General features: G+C 45.6%; 2 protein-coding genes across 9 annotated transcripts; one reads left to right on the top strand and one right to left on the bottom strand.

Annotated features, from left to right (window-relative positions):
• Positions 1–320: 320 nt before the first annotated feature.
• On the bottom strand, positions 321–8,700 carry LOC129185118 (CD209 antigen-like protein 2). Of its 8 annotated transcripts, XM_054781824.1 has the most exons (10): positions 8,504–8,700; positions 7,411–7,492; positions 5,997–7,295; positions 5,717–5,812; positions 4,136–4,157; positions 3,873–4,052; positions 1,146–1,367; positions 909–1,072; positions 718–830; positions 321–639 (listed from the first exon to the last, which is right to left on the bottom strand). In XM_054781824.1, the coding sequence occupies exons 4-10, from the start codon at positions 5,738–5,740 to the stop codon at positions 513–515; spliced, it is 852 nt and encodes a 283-aa protein (XP_054637799.1). In that variant the 5' UTR covers positions 5,741–5,812; positions 5,997–7,295; positions 7,411–7,492; positions 8,504–8,700; the 3' UTR covers positions 321–512. The 8 variants fall into 8 exon arrangements, with proteins under 8 accessions (XP_054637799.1, XP_054637798.1, XP_054637793.1 ...); XM_054781823.1 differs by having other exon boundaries at positions 5,717–7,295; XM_054781818.1 differs by having other exon boundaries at positions 3,873–4,157.
• A 504-nt stretch (positions 8,701–9,204) lies between these two features.
• nes (nestin) lies at positions 9,205–16,233 on the top strand. The gene is made up of 4 exons (XM_054781652.1): positions 9,205–10,117; positions 10,525–10,649; positions 11,793–11,857; positions 12,611–16,233. Exons 1-4 carry the CDS (start codon positions 9,272–9,274, stop codon positions 15,139–15,141), a joined length of 3,567 nt encoding a protein of 1,188 aa, XP_054637627.1. The 5' UTR covers positions 9,205–9,271; the 3' UTR covers positions 15,142–16,233.
• The last annotated feature ends 561 nt before the right edge of the window (positions 16,234–16,794 follow it).

Genomic DNA, 16,794 nt, shown 5'->3' with positions numbered 1-16,794 from the left:
GATTGCACTTGGCGCAGGCGCAGTAGCGATGACAGGTGACGTAAATGTGACGTTCAAGTGTAGTAGGAAATCCTCCCTCCACTTAAATCGTTCCTCGAGAAATAATTAACTCGTGAAATCAGTGCAGAGCCCGTTCAGTAAAATTACCAATTTACGTATCTGAATTGAAAGTCAGATACTGATGTCGTTTGGACAATAAAAATGTATCTCTTTTTGCCTAAAAATGTAGCCCATGCTCAGTATGACAACATCTTGACTAAAATGTACTTACTGACGTATTGGAAGTTTTTACAAGGCGTGAAGACAAAAGACATCATGATTGGCTGCACTTTAATCGTATATAGTAAATGAAAGTGAATGAAGAACAATAGTGCCCCCTGTGGTCCAAAAGTGTGCATTGTGTGGTTTACATTTTCCTTCTCTGCTTGTCCTCATTGGGGTCACAGGTGAGTTGGATGTTGTATTTAATTTTTATATTATATAAGTAAGCATCACAAGTGTGGCTGCAGCATCTAAAGCGATAAGGCCGTCTTCTTGCAGATCCATCGTTGTGTTGTCGAGCATCTTACAGCCTTCAATCCTTCAGACCTCACAGAAATCGCGCAAGCATTTCTAGAGTCTTCGTCTTTTGGTTTCCATCTGAGGGCGAAAGATGTCGATTACACACACGAGGACTTAACACTCTGAGAGAGTGTTTTGAGGAGCATGTCATTTTACTCTTTAGTGGCTTCACTGCCGTTGGCCCACTTCCATTGACCGTCCTCCACTCTCAGGCCGACCCAGTAGCCCAGAGTACCCCCACTACTCCAACTGTTATCGCTGATGAATTTCTGAATCACAAGAGAGACACAATTATTCAACATGAATAAACACACTGGAGCTGATCAAACACAAAAAGTTTTCTTCACCATGTGCGCCTGGTTTTCTACAACAGCCAGGTCAGAACTCTCATCGTAGCAGCTCTGACGGGCATCTTCCCAAGTTCTCCGATTTGCTCTTTCTGCGTTGTTGATGAGATAGCAGCTGGACTGAAAATATACCCAACCATGTTCACAAGCGCGACACCGTCTTTCTGAAACCACCAACACATGCTGTCATGCATACGGTCATCACCGGTGGTTGGACGTTATACGATGGGAACATACCGCCATTTTCTTCTGGACAGAAGGTGTCGATGGCCCACTGAGCCCTACTGATGTTGAACTTGTTCCACTCGGCCTTCATGGTATTTACCTCTTGTATCAAGGTGTTCTTGTCTGTCTCCAGCTGCTTTGCCTTCATGTTGAGCTGCTCGATTTCAAGCAACAGATTGTAGACTTCTGACGTATAGTTCTGCTTTTCTGCCAGCATGTATGCGACGTTGCTCTCTGGGACACAACAGACAGCTCTTCAAGGTCCACAGTGCTCATAAACAATTCAATCAGTGGCCAGCATACACAGGAATAAATAAGTATTTGAACCCCTTTTGTCCACCTTTCACTTTAACAGACAAAACATGCTGATTGTCAAAGTTCAAAATGAGCCTGTACATGCGCCTTCTTGAGCAGGAGGACCTTGCGGTGTGTGTTGCTAATGCTTTTCTTGCTGACTATGCTCCCGACTCCTCGGACATCATTAACCAGCTCCTCGCTTGTCATTCTGGGCTGGTCCCTCACTTTTCTTGCACGGAGATCCTGAGTGAGGTCAGTTGACTCTTATCTTGCAGTAGGGGTGTCACAAGAGAAAAAAAATGTCTCGCGGGAACTAGGCTTGGGGCAATAATAAAATTAATTAATCACGCTGTAAATGAAAATTAACTCAGTAATTTCGCCGGCCTCAATATACTGCCACGTGCATGCGTGTCTGTTTTCCTCATCTCTCACCTCCAAACAGGCGGTGAGCCATTTTGTCAGTCATTCAGTTTCTTTGTCTTGGTAGGTGGAGGCGGGGCCGGTGGCATACACACAGAATGCAAAAGAGTATGACATAGTAGAAATTAAATTAGCAGATTGCAATAGATAAAATATTTTTTCATTGTACTTTTCTTAAAAGTAATCTCGTCTTGTTCTCGCAGACCCAATCTCGGGTATCGTATCGTCTCGTGAACTGAGTGTCTTGTGACACCCCTGGTGTGCAGGTTTGATAGCTCTTTGGTATTGCCCATGATGGTGGAGAGGTTTGAATGGTTTTGTGACAGGCGTCTTTTATCCACATCGTGAGTTGGGATTAGGAGTACTTTCCTAAAGGAGCAGGACGGATATGTGTGTTTCATGGACACGTAACCGGCCTCTGGGGGGTCAGAATGCTTGCTGGTTGGTAGGGGATCAAATACTTGTGTCATGCAATCAAATCAAATTGAATTTATACCCTTTATTTAATGTTTTTCTCTGTTCTCTGTCTGTTACAGTAAAGCTACCATAAAAATCACGTTCACATCTTTGCAACACACAACTCAGCATGCGGTAGACCCATGGAGCTCAGACTAAGCAAAGTTAAGTGGTCAAATTACTCATGAAATAACTTAAAAGTTCAAGGAAAATATAGCATGCAAGTCTAACAGGAATGCAGAAGCTGAACAAGTCAGACAGCATCATCAGCTGATGTCCCTATTTAGTGCAGTGTTTTCTATTCTTGTGTGTATACCAGACACTTTGATGTTCTTCACATTTTAATTCATCAAACGGGCTAATGTTGATCCAGTGTAGGTCAAGATGTGCTAAGCTGTTAAATAAATGTAAAAAAAAAAAGAAAAAAGCAGCCTACATCTCAGCTTTGTGGTGCAGGTGACAAAAGGACCCTCTGAAAATGTTTGTTCCGTCTTCTTTTTATTATTCTGCTATCATTATTATTATTATGGCAACTAAATCACCTTTTCACCATTCAAATACTGGAAAACGTGTCAAATCTTGCGAGCGTGTGTATCCGGGGGAAAATTGTTCACGTTCATCATGACAAGATGCAGGAAAACCGTCAAAGACCATCTATGGCAGGGGCATAAGTAGCTTGCAGGTGCCATTTGGGGGGGATTTGGGCCATTTCCAGTTTTTTGTTGATTTATTCATAACGGGTAATAAATTGAATTGAGGGGTGTTTAATTTTGTACAATATGTTGTGGGCCAATAACAAACAAGCTGCGGGACCCCCGCACATTTCTAAATATGCAATAATGTACAAATGTAGGTGGAATGTACAACATACATGTACCACTGTTAGAAACTTTTACATGTTTGTGTCTTTGTGCTTCCCTGATAATGATTTTTTTGTCAAGCGTGAGATTTTGGGTTTTGTTCGGCGGCCATTGAACGCACCATAGATGTGTGCTGTGAGACACAAAACAATCAATCCTTGCAGCGAGGTGAACACAAGTTAATAGATGAATTGCAACATGCATGCATTGTGGGTTATGTAGACGTGGCTTGGAGAAACACCCTCTCACTCTGTTAGCCAGACAGCCAGGCTAAAGACTGCATCTTACGTTATCATGAATTAGTGGTGAGTACCTATACATTTTATGCTTTAAATGTGTTGAGTAAGTGCGTGGGGCATATACTGGATTATGTTGAGAGTGAACAATGGCAGTTGAAGAGAAAAGGCCAGGATTCTGGAGCTGAATGTAATCTAATAATTACAAAAGTCACTTTTATGACATTTTTATGGGCGTATCAATTATTTGCGGTTTTTCGCCATTCACTGGTGTACACCTTTCATGAGTGTACCAGTGATGGAAAGACAAAGACGAGGCACACACAAACGTCAACGTGACAAGTGTTACAAAGCTTAAAAAAAAAAAGAACAGCTTAGTTAGCAAGCAAAAAGCAATCAACTGAATATAAGATGTGATCCACAGAGATAACAGGAGGATTGACAAGGAAGCTGGTTGATTTGACACTCACGGTAGAAGTAGAAGGCCATGATGGCTAGCATCAGCGTGACGCACAGTAGCACCGTACAACAAACCAGCAGCTGACAGTGCCGATGACTCTGGGCTTCCTTGACCTGCGGTACCAGCCCCACTGAGTCGTCTGCAGCTTTCAAACTGTCCTCCCCGCCCTGGTCGCTGGTGGACTGCTTCCCTTTTGTAAAAGCATCATATGATGATGTTTGACTTGCCATTCCGTCACCTTGATGACCGTTTTCAACTTTAACCTCATCGTACAGCGTTTCTTCTGCCTTCTGGGCTAGAATGACACAACCACATCATAGACTTGTCATTATAGGTCAGGGGACCTCAGCTATATGGGTCCAAGTGCCAGAATTTGACTCGGCAAAGATGAGAGCCCAGTCACTGTTAAAAGTCCCATTTTCAGTGTTTAAAGTCCCATTTTTTGTTTGTTTTTTTTAGGAGTTGACAGCACCATATTTGTTTAAATGCAAACCGTCTTCCTCTGCTGCTGCTTCATTTTGACTGTTGCCCCCTGCTGAAGTACCACATTAACAGGCACTTCTGTAATTAGGCCACAGGTGTCCAAAGTGAGGCCCAGGGGCCATTTGCAGCCCGCGGCTGATTTTTTTTATTGGCCTGCGCTACATTTTAAAAATATAATTTAACAAGAAAACTAAGAAAAATAAAAACAGCAACAATGGAAATATTATCAGTAATTTTACAAGTGAAAAATTGAAAAGGAAAAAGAGAAAAATAAAAAAACAGCAGGTACAGAAAAAACAGCTGTAATTTTACGAGTATAAGGTGAAAATATTAAGAAAAAAAAGTTGTATTGTATTGAGAAAAAAAGCTGAAAAGAGAATAAAGTCATAATATTATGAGGAAAAATGTCATTTTAGTAGTTCTTTTTTTTTTTAAATTGTAAGAGAAGCAAACAAAACAAATTAAAGTTGTAATTTTTGAAAAATAGGTTGAGGAAAAAAAGTCAAATTATGAGAATAAAGTCAAAATATTGTGGGAATAAAGTCATACTATTTGGAGAAGAACGTTTACAAAGATTATTTAAGAAGAATGTTGAAATATTTGGAAAATGTAAAAAAAAACCACCCAGCAAGAATGAGAAAAAAGGGGCAAAGAGTGCAGCTGACGCTAATCATGGACTTTTTCACCTCCATCGCAAGGCTGAGATGCAGATTTTTTCTTGAAATACATATAAGGTCTTAGCATATCTACATGTATTGCTTTACAAAATACCAAAGTGGCCCCTGGATTTTATTTTTTAGTATAAGTCTACACCCCCTGACTTAGACTGAATGGTTTACATTATTTGGGTGACGCCTTTTGAGGACCCCTGTGATTGATTCATCTGTCTAAAAGCGTGTGCTGTTGTGCACCGCTAGGGGTCCCCCTAAAGGGGGCATTGTACACATAATTCAGCAAAGAACAAGCAGCAGTCAACAAGATAAGACGATGGCATGCAGTTATTTAGCATTTAATTAAAGTTTAATGACAGAAGTGTGTTCTAAAGTCATAGTTTAGTTTATTTCGTGCTCAGCAAATTTGACGTTAAGGCACATGGGTCCACTGTGCAGCAATACAAATACATAGAATGTCACATTTTCAGCCTCTTATAATTCAGTTTTCCTCTGATTTGAATATAAAATCCTTTTCTCTACAGTAGATGAAAAACAGAAGCTTGTTATTATATCAATCATCGTCCCCAACGTAAATCTGGTGCCTAAAGCAAGATAAATAAATGAGCATGGATTTAGTGTGTATGCTTCACCTTAAACCGCAGGACAGACGCTGTTACTACTACATAAAGGACTTCCATAAAGATGTAAAGCGACGCACCTCTGGATGGTGGATGTTTGTCATTCCTGAAGACAACTGAGGCGTAGTTGACGTCCGTCTCCGCCATCACTGCAGTTTGTGTCGACTGTCGTGTGACTGGAGGATACAAGAAGAAGACAGAGAAGAAGAAGGACAGCAGCTGAATAAGCAGAAGTGTCTTCTCCTTGTGGGGAGTCAATGCTGACACTGACAGCAGCTTCTGCTTTTCAGCTTTTATATGGGAGGTGTGAACAGAACGTTAGCGAACACTCTGGATGACAGATGCAAATGTTTATCTTACACTTCATCTTTTTGTGAGACGGCCATGTTGGCGTTACGTGCTGCACTGCAACAATGACTCTGGTATTCGGGTACCGGGAGCTTGGCGTGGAAGAGCTTCAGGTCCAACATCAGTGACCTCTGACCTCACAAATGGACACACTCCAAATCTTGTAGAAAGTCTTCCCAGGAGAGAGCAAGCCGTTTTGGCCGTCCCAATACTTTTGTCTCTTGTATGTTTACACATCATTTGGCAACATCCTCATTTAGACATTTTGGAAAGTTTGACTTCCCCAATTTCCTGTCAGAACAATAAAATGCAAATCTGAGCCAATCTAGTGCTTCTCAAATGGAGTTCAGTAATCCCTCGTTTATTGCGATTAATTGGTTCTACGTCCAACTGTGATAAGTGAATTTCCGCCAAGTAGGATTCCATCCATCCGTTTTCTATGCTCACGGGGGTATGCTGGAGCCTATCCTAGCTGACTTTGGGCGAGACGCAGGGTACACCCCGGACTGGTCGCCAGCCAATCGCAGGGCACATGCTGTATAGGCGAACAATCGATCAACCTCACATTCATGCCTATGGACAATTCAGAGTCGCCAATTCACCAAACATGCATGTTTGTGGAATGTGGGAGGGAAACCCGGAGAAAATCCACGCATACACGGGAGAACATGCAAACTCCACACAGAGGGGCCCAGGTGGAGATTCAAACCCTTCCCGATCTCCTGACTGTGTGGCCAACATGCAGCCACCAAGTAGAATTCCTTACTTATAAATAGAATATTTTCATAGTTAGAGCATAGAAAACCTGTTTACCACCTTCTAAACATAGTTTTAAACATTATTAGAGCCCTCTAGACATGAAATAACACCCCTATAGTCACCTTTACACTCATATTACCCAATATAGTAGACAGAATAAGAGTAAATAAGCCATTTAAGACATAAATAAGATTTGTGCTTGTGTATTACTATAAATGTGTTGCCCTTTCTCCGGGGAGGAAGTGGTAGCCGCGTCGCGCCTGGTGGCCACGCAGCTGCAGAAGATTATCATCAGTGGCGGTTAAAAGGACAGAGCTTTGGTACGTTTGGTTGATTGCCATTGCTCCTCGTCTTTGCACCGGACGAGATGCGACTCACCTGTTGTACTTGCTTCATCTTATTTCACCCACAGAGCGTTTCCCTCTGTCGCTTTTTGTTTGCACCTTTACAACTGTGAGTACCTGCACCTGCTCGAGCACATTAAAAGTATTTTTGTTTGCAAGCCGCTGCCTCTTCCCTGCATTCCGGGGGTCAAGCTTCCGACGGCTGTGCCTAAAGGTGACAGTTGGGGGTTCAGACTTGAGTTTCAGCTTTGTGTGTGTAACTGCTGCATCAGTAGCCCATATTTTATTATGGATTAATGTGCCTGTTGTAAGGTAATTCAAACCTGCAATAAAAGCCTGTTTCGGTGATCAAATCTGGTCCTTGTGCGTCTCACCACTGTTGGAGATGAAATTCTCCACCACCTACTGAAGGTCAAAGAACCACTTTAGAAAATTAATTGAACCAATTTTGCCTCCCCCTCACGTGTTCGTTCATCTCCAGTTATGAGAGGGAAAGAAGACTCACACACCAAATTAGATTCACAAAATGTATCGAAAAATAAATCAGACAGAATATCTTAACAGTCTTACGAAGCCTCGGACCCCGTCTCATGCACCGGGTCCCCGCTCTTCCGGCTGAATGCGAGAGAGTCCCGAACGATCGTCCCATCTGCCGTTTTATATTTGTTCTGCTCAGACCATTGGCGCCAGTCTCAGAAGTTAACTTTCTCCCGGATTCCTTGTCGAAGTAGTGTGACGCCAACAGGTGATAGTGCCGAGTTGTTTTGACTACATCCTGGACCGTATCGGCCTGCTGACCCTGGCTGGTGCAAGCTGTTGTACGCTATGTGTGAGCACCACACTATTTCTGTTTAACCTAATTATTTCATAAAGCATTATGTCTATAAACTACTTGTAATCGTTCAATAAGTTATTAGATTAATCGATCTACACTGTACTTATTTTAAGGCACTCAACAATAATTCAATCAATAGACATCGAAGCAAAGAGTTTTTCTAAAATCTACTTGTAATAATGATTTAGCCACTCAGTAAATACATTTTTGCCGACACCACTGACACCTGGTGCCCAGCGTAGAACACACATTTCATCAAAGTCTTTCAATTCATCTTTTGAATACATAAATATATACTGTACATACATACATGTATACATGGATTGGTATTTTAGTTCATTTAGTCATTTTTATGCTCGAAAATACTTCATTTAGGCAACAAATATGTAACGTGCTTTAATATGATTAAAAAAAAATAATTACAGACCGTATTCAACCAGAAAAAAGCGTGATTTATTAATTGATATGCTTTTGAAACCGCAAAATTCGAAGCACGAAGCGGGGATGACGCTACAGTACTTGCATCGGTACACTTCACTTAGTTCCTACACTTTGAACAAAAAGACCATCACAATATTTACCTTCTTTCGCTACTTCTTCTTTCCTTTTAAATGGCAAATTGAAACCACCCGACGGAGCATCGCAGGCAACATTTAGGACGCTCCGTAAAATAACCGACAGGTTTTTTTTTCAACCCACTTGTTGATTTGACAATAATGAAAACATCCGTTGTTATGACTTTTTCTTTGTTTGAGTGTAAGGTTTGGTAGTCCCTCCCCTTGTGTTTCTGCTATGGAGGCAGGATGGTGACTATTTAGGGCGGCTACGTCAAGTATGGAAGTGCACTAGCTGAGAACTGTAATTACCACAAGAGGCACGAGAGGTCGCTGCTTGCATGAAATTTCACCGCAAATTGCCTTCATTTTTCCCCGTCATTGAATGGAAAAAGGTAAATGGCATATTTTAGTGAAAGCTCTCAAATGAAAGTTGAAATTCCACGCTTGAATCCCGCCTTGATGTGTTTATGTGTCATCCACTGTGGTGATGTGTGAAGATAAAGCGACTGGCACTGTCCAAGACTTGTGGACCTACGCGCCCTTCATGTGGTCTGCACTTTCCATGATGCTGTTGTTCCTCTCGTGGCTCTCATGTTCAGCAGTGAAAGAGTTAATGTTAGAGATGACCTCACCTCCTCTACTCCATCACCCCCTCCCACAAAAGCCCCTCTCCAGTCTCCTCCCCGTCCCCCTCCTCCTTCATTATCTCCAGTTTGAGTGGACAGCGGCCACACGGGCCAAGCCACCCAGGAGCATCATTGCCACAGGTCCAGTTGGAGGTTCTGTTCTGTGATGTCCATCACCGACATGGAGCTGCTCGCTACACATGCACACTTGCCACGGGGTCACCTGGCCCAGGAGAAGCACCAGATGCTGGACCTGAACCGACGTCTGGAGAGCTACCTGGGCCGGGTCAAATTCCTGGAGGAAGAGAACGCGCTGCTCGCCCAGGAGATCCAAGCTCTGCAGCGCAGCAGTCACGGCGCCACAGTGAGGAAGAAGAGCATGGAGGAAGAGCTCTGTCAGGCCAGAGCAGAGCTGGACGCAGCCTGGAGGGATCGAGTCTGCACGGAGATGGAGGTCAGCAAGCTGAGTGAGGAGCTGGTGGTTCTGGACCGGCACTGGCAGAGGGAGGCGCAGGCCCAAGTGGAGGCCAAGACCAAGCTGGAGATGAGCAGGAAGGAGCTGGAGGAGGAGCACAGGGCTCAAAGGTGGCTCGGGCAGAAGATCAGCCAGCTGGAGGATGAAATGAGCCTCCTGGTTCAGACCCATCAGCAGGATGTGGCCCGCTTGGAAGCAACACTGACACATTCCAGAGTGTCGGTACCACCACACTTTGCTCAGAGGGGCAACCCGACTTCAGACCTCCGTCAGCTGGAGCAGGAGCTCTGCCACAGGGCCTCCAGAGCCTGGCAGGAGATGGCAGAGGCCTACGAGGCCCAGCTGGTTGAGCTCGAGAAGTCTCTGAACCAGAACCAGGCCCGCTTGAGCCAAGCAGACCGAGAGAAGAGCGAGAATCAGGCGAAGCTGCGAGCGCTGGAGAGGGACATGGTCTCTGCCAGGGATGTGAGGATGCATCTGGAGAGGAGTGCTGACCAGCAAAGGGAGGAACACAGGCAGAACATCCATAAACTGCAGGTGAGATTTGATCTACGTTGCCTTTAACTTAACCTTGAAATGCCCTTTTTAGACACTCTTTAAATCCATTCTTCATGCACTTTGATGTGTGAGAACAAAGCAGGAATCATTAATTGACCAGCAGATGATCATGTCTTCTTTTTGTGCTTCTATCCAACTTGTCCGAGAGAAAAGTGTCCTACTGAGAACTCAGGGAGGATTTATGAGTCATTCCCAGATGACCTCCTCTTCAATGTGCTTGTTTCCTTTTCTGGCTCCAGAGAAGCCGGTGAAACAATCGCGCTTCCCACGTTCGTTTTGGCCCGGCTGACTCCTGAACGTCTAACAAACAACCACAATGGATCATCGAGGATTCTCAAAGCTCATCTCACTTTTCTGCTGTCCTGCTGCACTTCTTGTTCCTGCAGGAGCACTGGGAGGGTTTGGAGAAGGAGAAGGAGGATCTAGGCCAGCAGCTCGATCATCTGGTCCTGGAGAACCGAGGTCTGCTGCAGCAGAAGATGTCTCTGAGCCTGGAGGTTGCCACCTACAGGTAGAAACATGCACTACACTTTGTGTGCTGCATGACAAGGTGTTTCTGGAGACACTGATCCAAGCACACACGTCACCCAAATACCACGGAACCTCAAAGGTCGAATGCAATCTGTTCCTGGAATGAAAAACTATTTCTCGTATGGAAAATAACGAGGGTAATTCGTTCCATGGTCAAACTCTTGGAGATAAATAAAGTATCTTTCTATCTATAAACCTTTTGTTAACTTCAATTAAGAAATGTTTCATTCAAATTTGTACGCAACATTTAAAAATTCCACCGATGACGCAGCATGTAAGACAAGCAGCCTGCAACTGTCAGCTGCATTCGAAGATGGCAAACGTGATATCTCAACCACGTTTGGTGCCAGTCGGCCCACAATAAATCCCCAGACTGGGCCGGAGTAGCGCAGTAGGACAGCTCTGCCGGAGGATGTTTCCTTGTTTCCTCCATCAGAGATGCAACAGCGTTCACGTGCTCGAGATGTTTTAGTCCAAACGGGGTTTGAGTCAGCTGACCCTTTCTGATGAAAGAAGATTCCGGCTGCAGCTGTTGGGACTGAAAGGTCGCGTCCTTGAAACAGCAGCCAGCGACGAGTCCATTGTGGAGCGCTGCTTTCTCCTTCACACGACTCCCCACATTACTCAACCTCCCCCCGCGCCGTCCGCACATCCTCGCCCCTTCTTGGACATATTGACCCACGCTCTTCAGCAGTTTATGACTTGTGGGATTCTAGGATAACAGCAGCCAGAGTGGGAGGGGGAGTAAAAGTAGAGGGTGCACTTCAATGTCAAGGACGCTGTGTCATTGGGAGTGCATCTTTATTAGTAGTACTACTGTGTTATGAATGATTAGTAAAGATGACACGTGTGCTGGAATGAAGGATGGTCAACATGTGAACAGTGATGGTGGTGTTAGTGCTGCATGAGCTGCTAATAATATCAGCTAGCATGCGTGTGTGTGTGTGTGTGTGTGTGTGTGTGTGTGTGCACAGATGGCCCATCAATAGCAGGGCCTTTCCTTCATTACCATAACAACAGTGCCGTGTTTCTTTCCTTCCTCCACCCAAAGGAGCTCCTCTTCCTGCTCCAAAGGTTTTTCATGCCCGAGCTGAACGTCTGCAACTTTTTGTGGTCTTTGCAGAGCTTTGCTGGACGGCGAGGGCCTTCGAAGAGACATCACTCTGCCCAGAAACATTTCATTTAAAGGTATATATACATAAAAAAAATAATCAAGATGTGTTTATAGCAGTACTTTTTCTATGATAACAAAGTGGTGGAGCACCGACCTCTTATGGCCAAGGAGCGCCATCAGGAACAGGAAGTCAGGCACACACTCAGAAAATGATACAATTAAATAACAGTAATTGAATGTAAGCACATTCATTGTTTATTCATTGGCACTCACCAAACTACTAGGAATTTCCTAATTTTAATCCCAGAAAATTCTCATATAATTGCAGTTATTTTAGACCTTTTTTTAAAACGCAATCATGATCTTTTTATTGCTAATGATTGATATACCAGTAAGATATTGTTTTTTAATGCTTTTGTTGTCATTGATTTGCGGGCCTCTAATGTAAAACATCATATTCCATCTTTTAGTATAACTAATAGCGCTTCATCTTTAGTAGTTGTTGTGATATTAGAGAGGATCGGTGTTGTTGAGGGGGGTCGAGGCCTGATGTAATCCAAGAAGCACCGGAGAACGTCCCCAAAGCACAATGAGGCACATGGCCTCACTTTCCAGTCAGAAAGGAAATGGCAATCAATAGCTTCCATTAGTGTGCGTTCTCCATGGAGAAGGTGGCTTTTAGCCCCAGTTCCTGAGCCATCACTCCTAGAGAGGGTGTCAGCCAGCTGGGCCAATGAAAGGCCCAGAAGGGCAACCCTCCATGGATGAGGTGCACCGCTATGTCAGAAAGTTCACCACAGTCGATGATCAGATCTTCTCCTCCACAGACGCATCTTTGAAGACTTGTCGAGAGAATTATCGCCGTAACACCACTCCCCTCTCATCTCCTCTCTGGCGACCGCCAGCCGCGTTTAAAGCTGCCACGCTCCCGAGGAGCAAGCCTGAAACCATCAGCGAACCTCAGAAGGAATCAAGAAAGCCTGATGATGAAGATGCAACAAAAACGGGAAAACAAGAAAGCCCGTATCCCAAAATACTACAGAATGGAGCAGTGGAAGAGTTCAGAGCGGGGGAAGTGGATGAGAAAGTGACCTACGCAGAGCCTCTTTCTCCTTCAGGAGAGGAGGATGAGGAGGAGCTTCCTGACGGAGACGCGTGTGGAAATGATGCTGATGTTGTTGTTGTGGAGGAAAAAGCAGCTGTCAGCCTTCAGCTCCAGTCTTCACTGATGCCCGTCTCCAATGAAATCATTCAGCAACAATCCAGCAGCCAGGAGCAGACATCAGACCTTCTGGGACTGACAGAGGAGACCTTCAGGTTCTCGGCTGAATGTGGTCAAAAAGAGACAACTGGTGTTCCTTCTGAGGCGTCGGCCGAGGAAGCGTGTGCACGGAAAGATGTGCGGGAGGAAACGGAGGCCTTACTGGAAGCCACTCCAGAATCCAGGACGAGTAACCCGTCTTTCCAGTGTGAGGAAGCAGAGCTGCCAAACATCTCCAAGGAGCACACGGCTGAGATAAGGCAGGAAATAAGCTACTCCACCTTGGCAACAAATGAGATGGAAGCAGTGGACATGTTGTATCCCGATGGAGAAGAGATGGACACGTGGGACAGTGTGATGGAAAAGAAGATCTATGTTGAGCCAAATGATCCAAAACCAGAGGCAGAATATGCCGAACCTGAGGAGAGCATCTCAGCCAGAAGGCCCGAGCCATGCAGAGAAGACATAAAGAAGCAAGAAGATCACATGTCCAACCACCATGAGGAGCATTCTCAATGTCCCAACAACCAAGACGATGAGGACGAAGACTCGCAAAACGTCTCCGTGTCCTGGAGGGCCGAGCCGGAGAGCGACAGCTACGCTCAAGACAACACTCTGGCCGACACGCGTCCTCTAATCCGATACAAGAGCGACGACACGGACGCCAACACTCAGGCGTCGCACATGGACGAGAGCGAATCCAGCGATGGCGAGCAGGAGCAGAAGACCGGAGACGGCGTCGCCTGGACTGAGAGCAAGGCCAAGAACTTTGGAACCATGGAGGATCTTTGTGAGGAAGTGGAAGAAGAAGCGACGGAGTGCGAGCAGGAATATGCTGACGATGAAGATGCTGGACTGGACAAAGCCGCCTCAGAGGCCAGTGAGCTCATTTTGGATGAAGATGTGAGGAGCACACCTGCGGTCCCCGAAAATGTTCCCTTCGACGAGGAGATCGACACGGACAGACTTGTGGAGCTGGAATTGGAAAACCTCTCCACGGACAGATACGCTTCCCACTTCGCTCAACGGCCGGACGACGAGAACGAGGCGGAGCAACCTGAGGATGAGGACAATGAGGATGAAAGGATGATGATGGAACAAGAACACGTCGACAAAGTGAACCCCTGCACGGAATCTAACAGTCGAGCACAAAACAATGCGGACCTCAAGGCCTTCGCAAGGCCCCTGGAGGAGGAGAAGGACGAGGAGGAGGAGGAGGAAGATGACCAGGATGCTTCAGAAGATCCAGGAAGAAGGGGGGAAGACTTTCACTTCAATGTTTCCATGGAAACACAGGCTGATCAAACACAAGATCCCATCGCCTTTTGTGAGTTCCTCAACAGGACTGACATAGAAGAAGAAGTTGAAGATGAAGAAGAAGTAGAAGAAGAAGAGGAAGTAGAAGTAGAAGTAGAAGAAGAAGTAGAAGAAGAAGTAGAAGAAGAAGTAGAAGTAGAAGAAGAAGTAGAAGTAGAAGTAGAAGTAGAAGAAGAAGAAGAAGAAGAAGAAGAGGGCACAGAGGAGCCAGAGTCTGTCCTGGAAAAAGTGCAAGATCTCATCTCTGCAGACATACCATCGACTTCCTGTTTGTCTGAGGAGATCCTAGTAGAAGACTCTGAAGACCGTCTGGCAGCTGGATGGAAAGTCTTTGAGAAGCCCAGCGAGGACTTAGACGTCACGGCTCCAAACGACGAAGAAGCAGCATGTGAGGAATCTGTCCAGAGCCGTCCACGTGAGAAAGGAGGCGACAGCGAGGGTGCCACCATATTTGAAAAGGATCCTGTCGAGATCTCTCCTGAAACGGCGCCCGAGGAGAACGTCATCTTCGCCATGAAGGACTCGGCAGAATTCCTCAAAACAAACGGCAAAGACAAGCACGACTTCTGGGCGTCGTCCGTGGAGGACGGTGCCGCTTTCCGAGCAGACGAAGACGCGGCGGAGAACGACAATGTCACGACGTTTGATGGCGGACTGGACTGGGGGAAGGCGGTCAACGGGAGCTCCGCCCACGGACAGGCTCCCCAGAAGGAGGGGGGATTGGTCCATTCTGAGGAGTCGGAAGCCGAGGGTGGCTCCTGGTCGTCTGGAGATGAGTAGTGTGGTCCAGAAGAACACGGCTGTTTGTTTTAGAGGTAATAGCGCCCCCTTGTACTTCGGCATTGCTTGCAAGCCCGACAATTTAGTTAGTCTGGACTGTTTTTTTTTTGTGGCGAAAATGTAGCTTTTTAAAAACACGTCTGTGTCAATTCTCAGTAATCCAAGTCACGGCCATCAGCAAGGCTGACCCGACGCTGCTGTTTGTTCCTGTTTGTTCTCTCTCAGGCCGGGCCAGCCTGGTACCAACGCGTGGCACCACATGGGAGGGCACTTCCTTTGGGCCCAGGGTCAGCAGCTCATTTCCATCTCAAACAGAAGGGACATTCCTTCTGACACAATGATGCCCAAATTCTGGGCAGTGAGGACCGAAAGAGGGGTGGAACAAAGCCGTCTATGTCAAACTAGAAAGGCCCCCTCTAAACAGAGGTTGAGGTTTGCGCCATCACCTCACGTCCTCGCACCCTCGCCCGAAGACCGCCTCGCTCACCTGGAAGAGCGGCCACCAGCGAGTTGTTTGGCCACCAGGCAGGCAAATGACCTGTTGTTTGCAGGACGGTCACTGACCAGCCGTGCCGGGCAACAACCCCAAAAAGCCCACTGTGATCACCCGCAGGGGACGCACCCACCAGGGACGTAATTAGGGAAACTCTGCACCTAAAATTGGAAGCCTTTGCGCGAAAGGTGAAATGTCTTCAACAAACAAGGACAGTCCAGTTGCTCGCCTACGTGAAGTCCGAGTTGTGCCTTGCAGCGCACCCTGGTGGCGCAGAGCACCAACGTGCCAATATCGTCACGTACACGCGTGATGTGACCGCCTCTGACCCACCTCGTGCGTTTTTCCTTCCATGCTTATTGTCTTTCAGTGTCCTAGAAAGTCTGAGGTTGAAGATCGATGCCTCTGAAGTTGTTATTGATCTCCGGCTAATCAGATTTCACCTCCTGAAGCCGATCAATACGAGCAGAGGAGGAGCAGCTGTTTATTGATCATTCTGTTCACTTCACGCATGCTGTTTTTGACTGAAATCTTTCTTTTTTCTTTTGCTTGATTGAATGGACTGTTTAGTCTGCGGTACATTTAACGCTCCAATAAACTTTACGGCTTTACTGACGGCTCCTTTACATTTTTTCCTCTTTGATCTTCCGTCTTTTAGCTTTGTCCATTCGCTGTTACACTGCAGAGCATTTATTGGCTTTTTACTGCACTTCAGTTCATGAAAGTCTTTTCAATAAGCTTCCACTCATTGCTGGCGTGACTTTGGAGTCTTTTCACGCCGAGCTGCCCTACGAAACACGTCAATAGTTACTTAAAAGGAACTCATTATTGCAGCCAGTCCACACTTTGCAGTAGTATTGTTGTATCCTACTGTTGTTTATGTGTCTAGCATAGCAAGAGGAGGTTCTTATTTGGCAAACTGGGGCAAGAAGTATATTCAAGTTGATTGTGGACATGAAATGAAATGAAATGAAATAAAATAACATAAAATTAAATAGTAGCTGACAAGTACGAATAATGTTATTTTTCAAAATAATAATCGGAAAGCAACACAAACATCAAGAACGCGTCAGTGAGGCCTTCGAGCAGGGAAAGGTCCAAAAAGTGAACAATGAGCGACCTCGCCTCTTTGCCTTCCTGCCCTCTACCCCCCGCCCCCC

The sequence above is a fragment of the Dunckerocampus dactyliophorus genome, chromosome 7, assembly GCF_027744805.1.
Source record: "Dunckerocampus dactyliophorus isolate RoL2022-P2 chromosome 7, RoL_Ddac_1.1, whole genome shotgun sequence".
NCBI lineage: Eukaryota > Metazoa > Chordata > Actinopteri > Syngnathiformes > Syngnathidae > Dunckerocampus > Dunckerocampus dactyliophorus.
The sequence above is the reverse complement of the archived record's forward strand: the minus strand, read 5'-3'. Positions and strand labels throughout refer to the sequence as shown.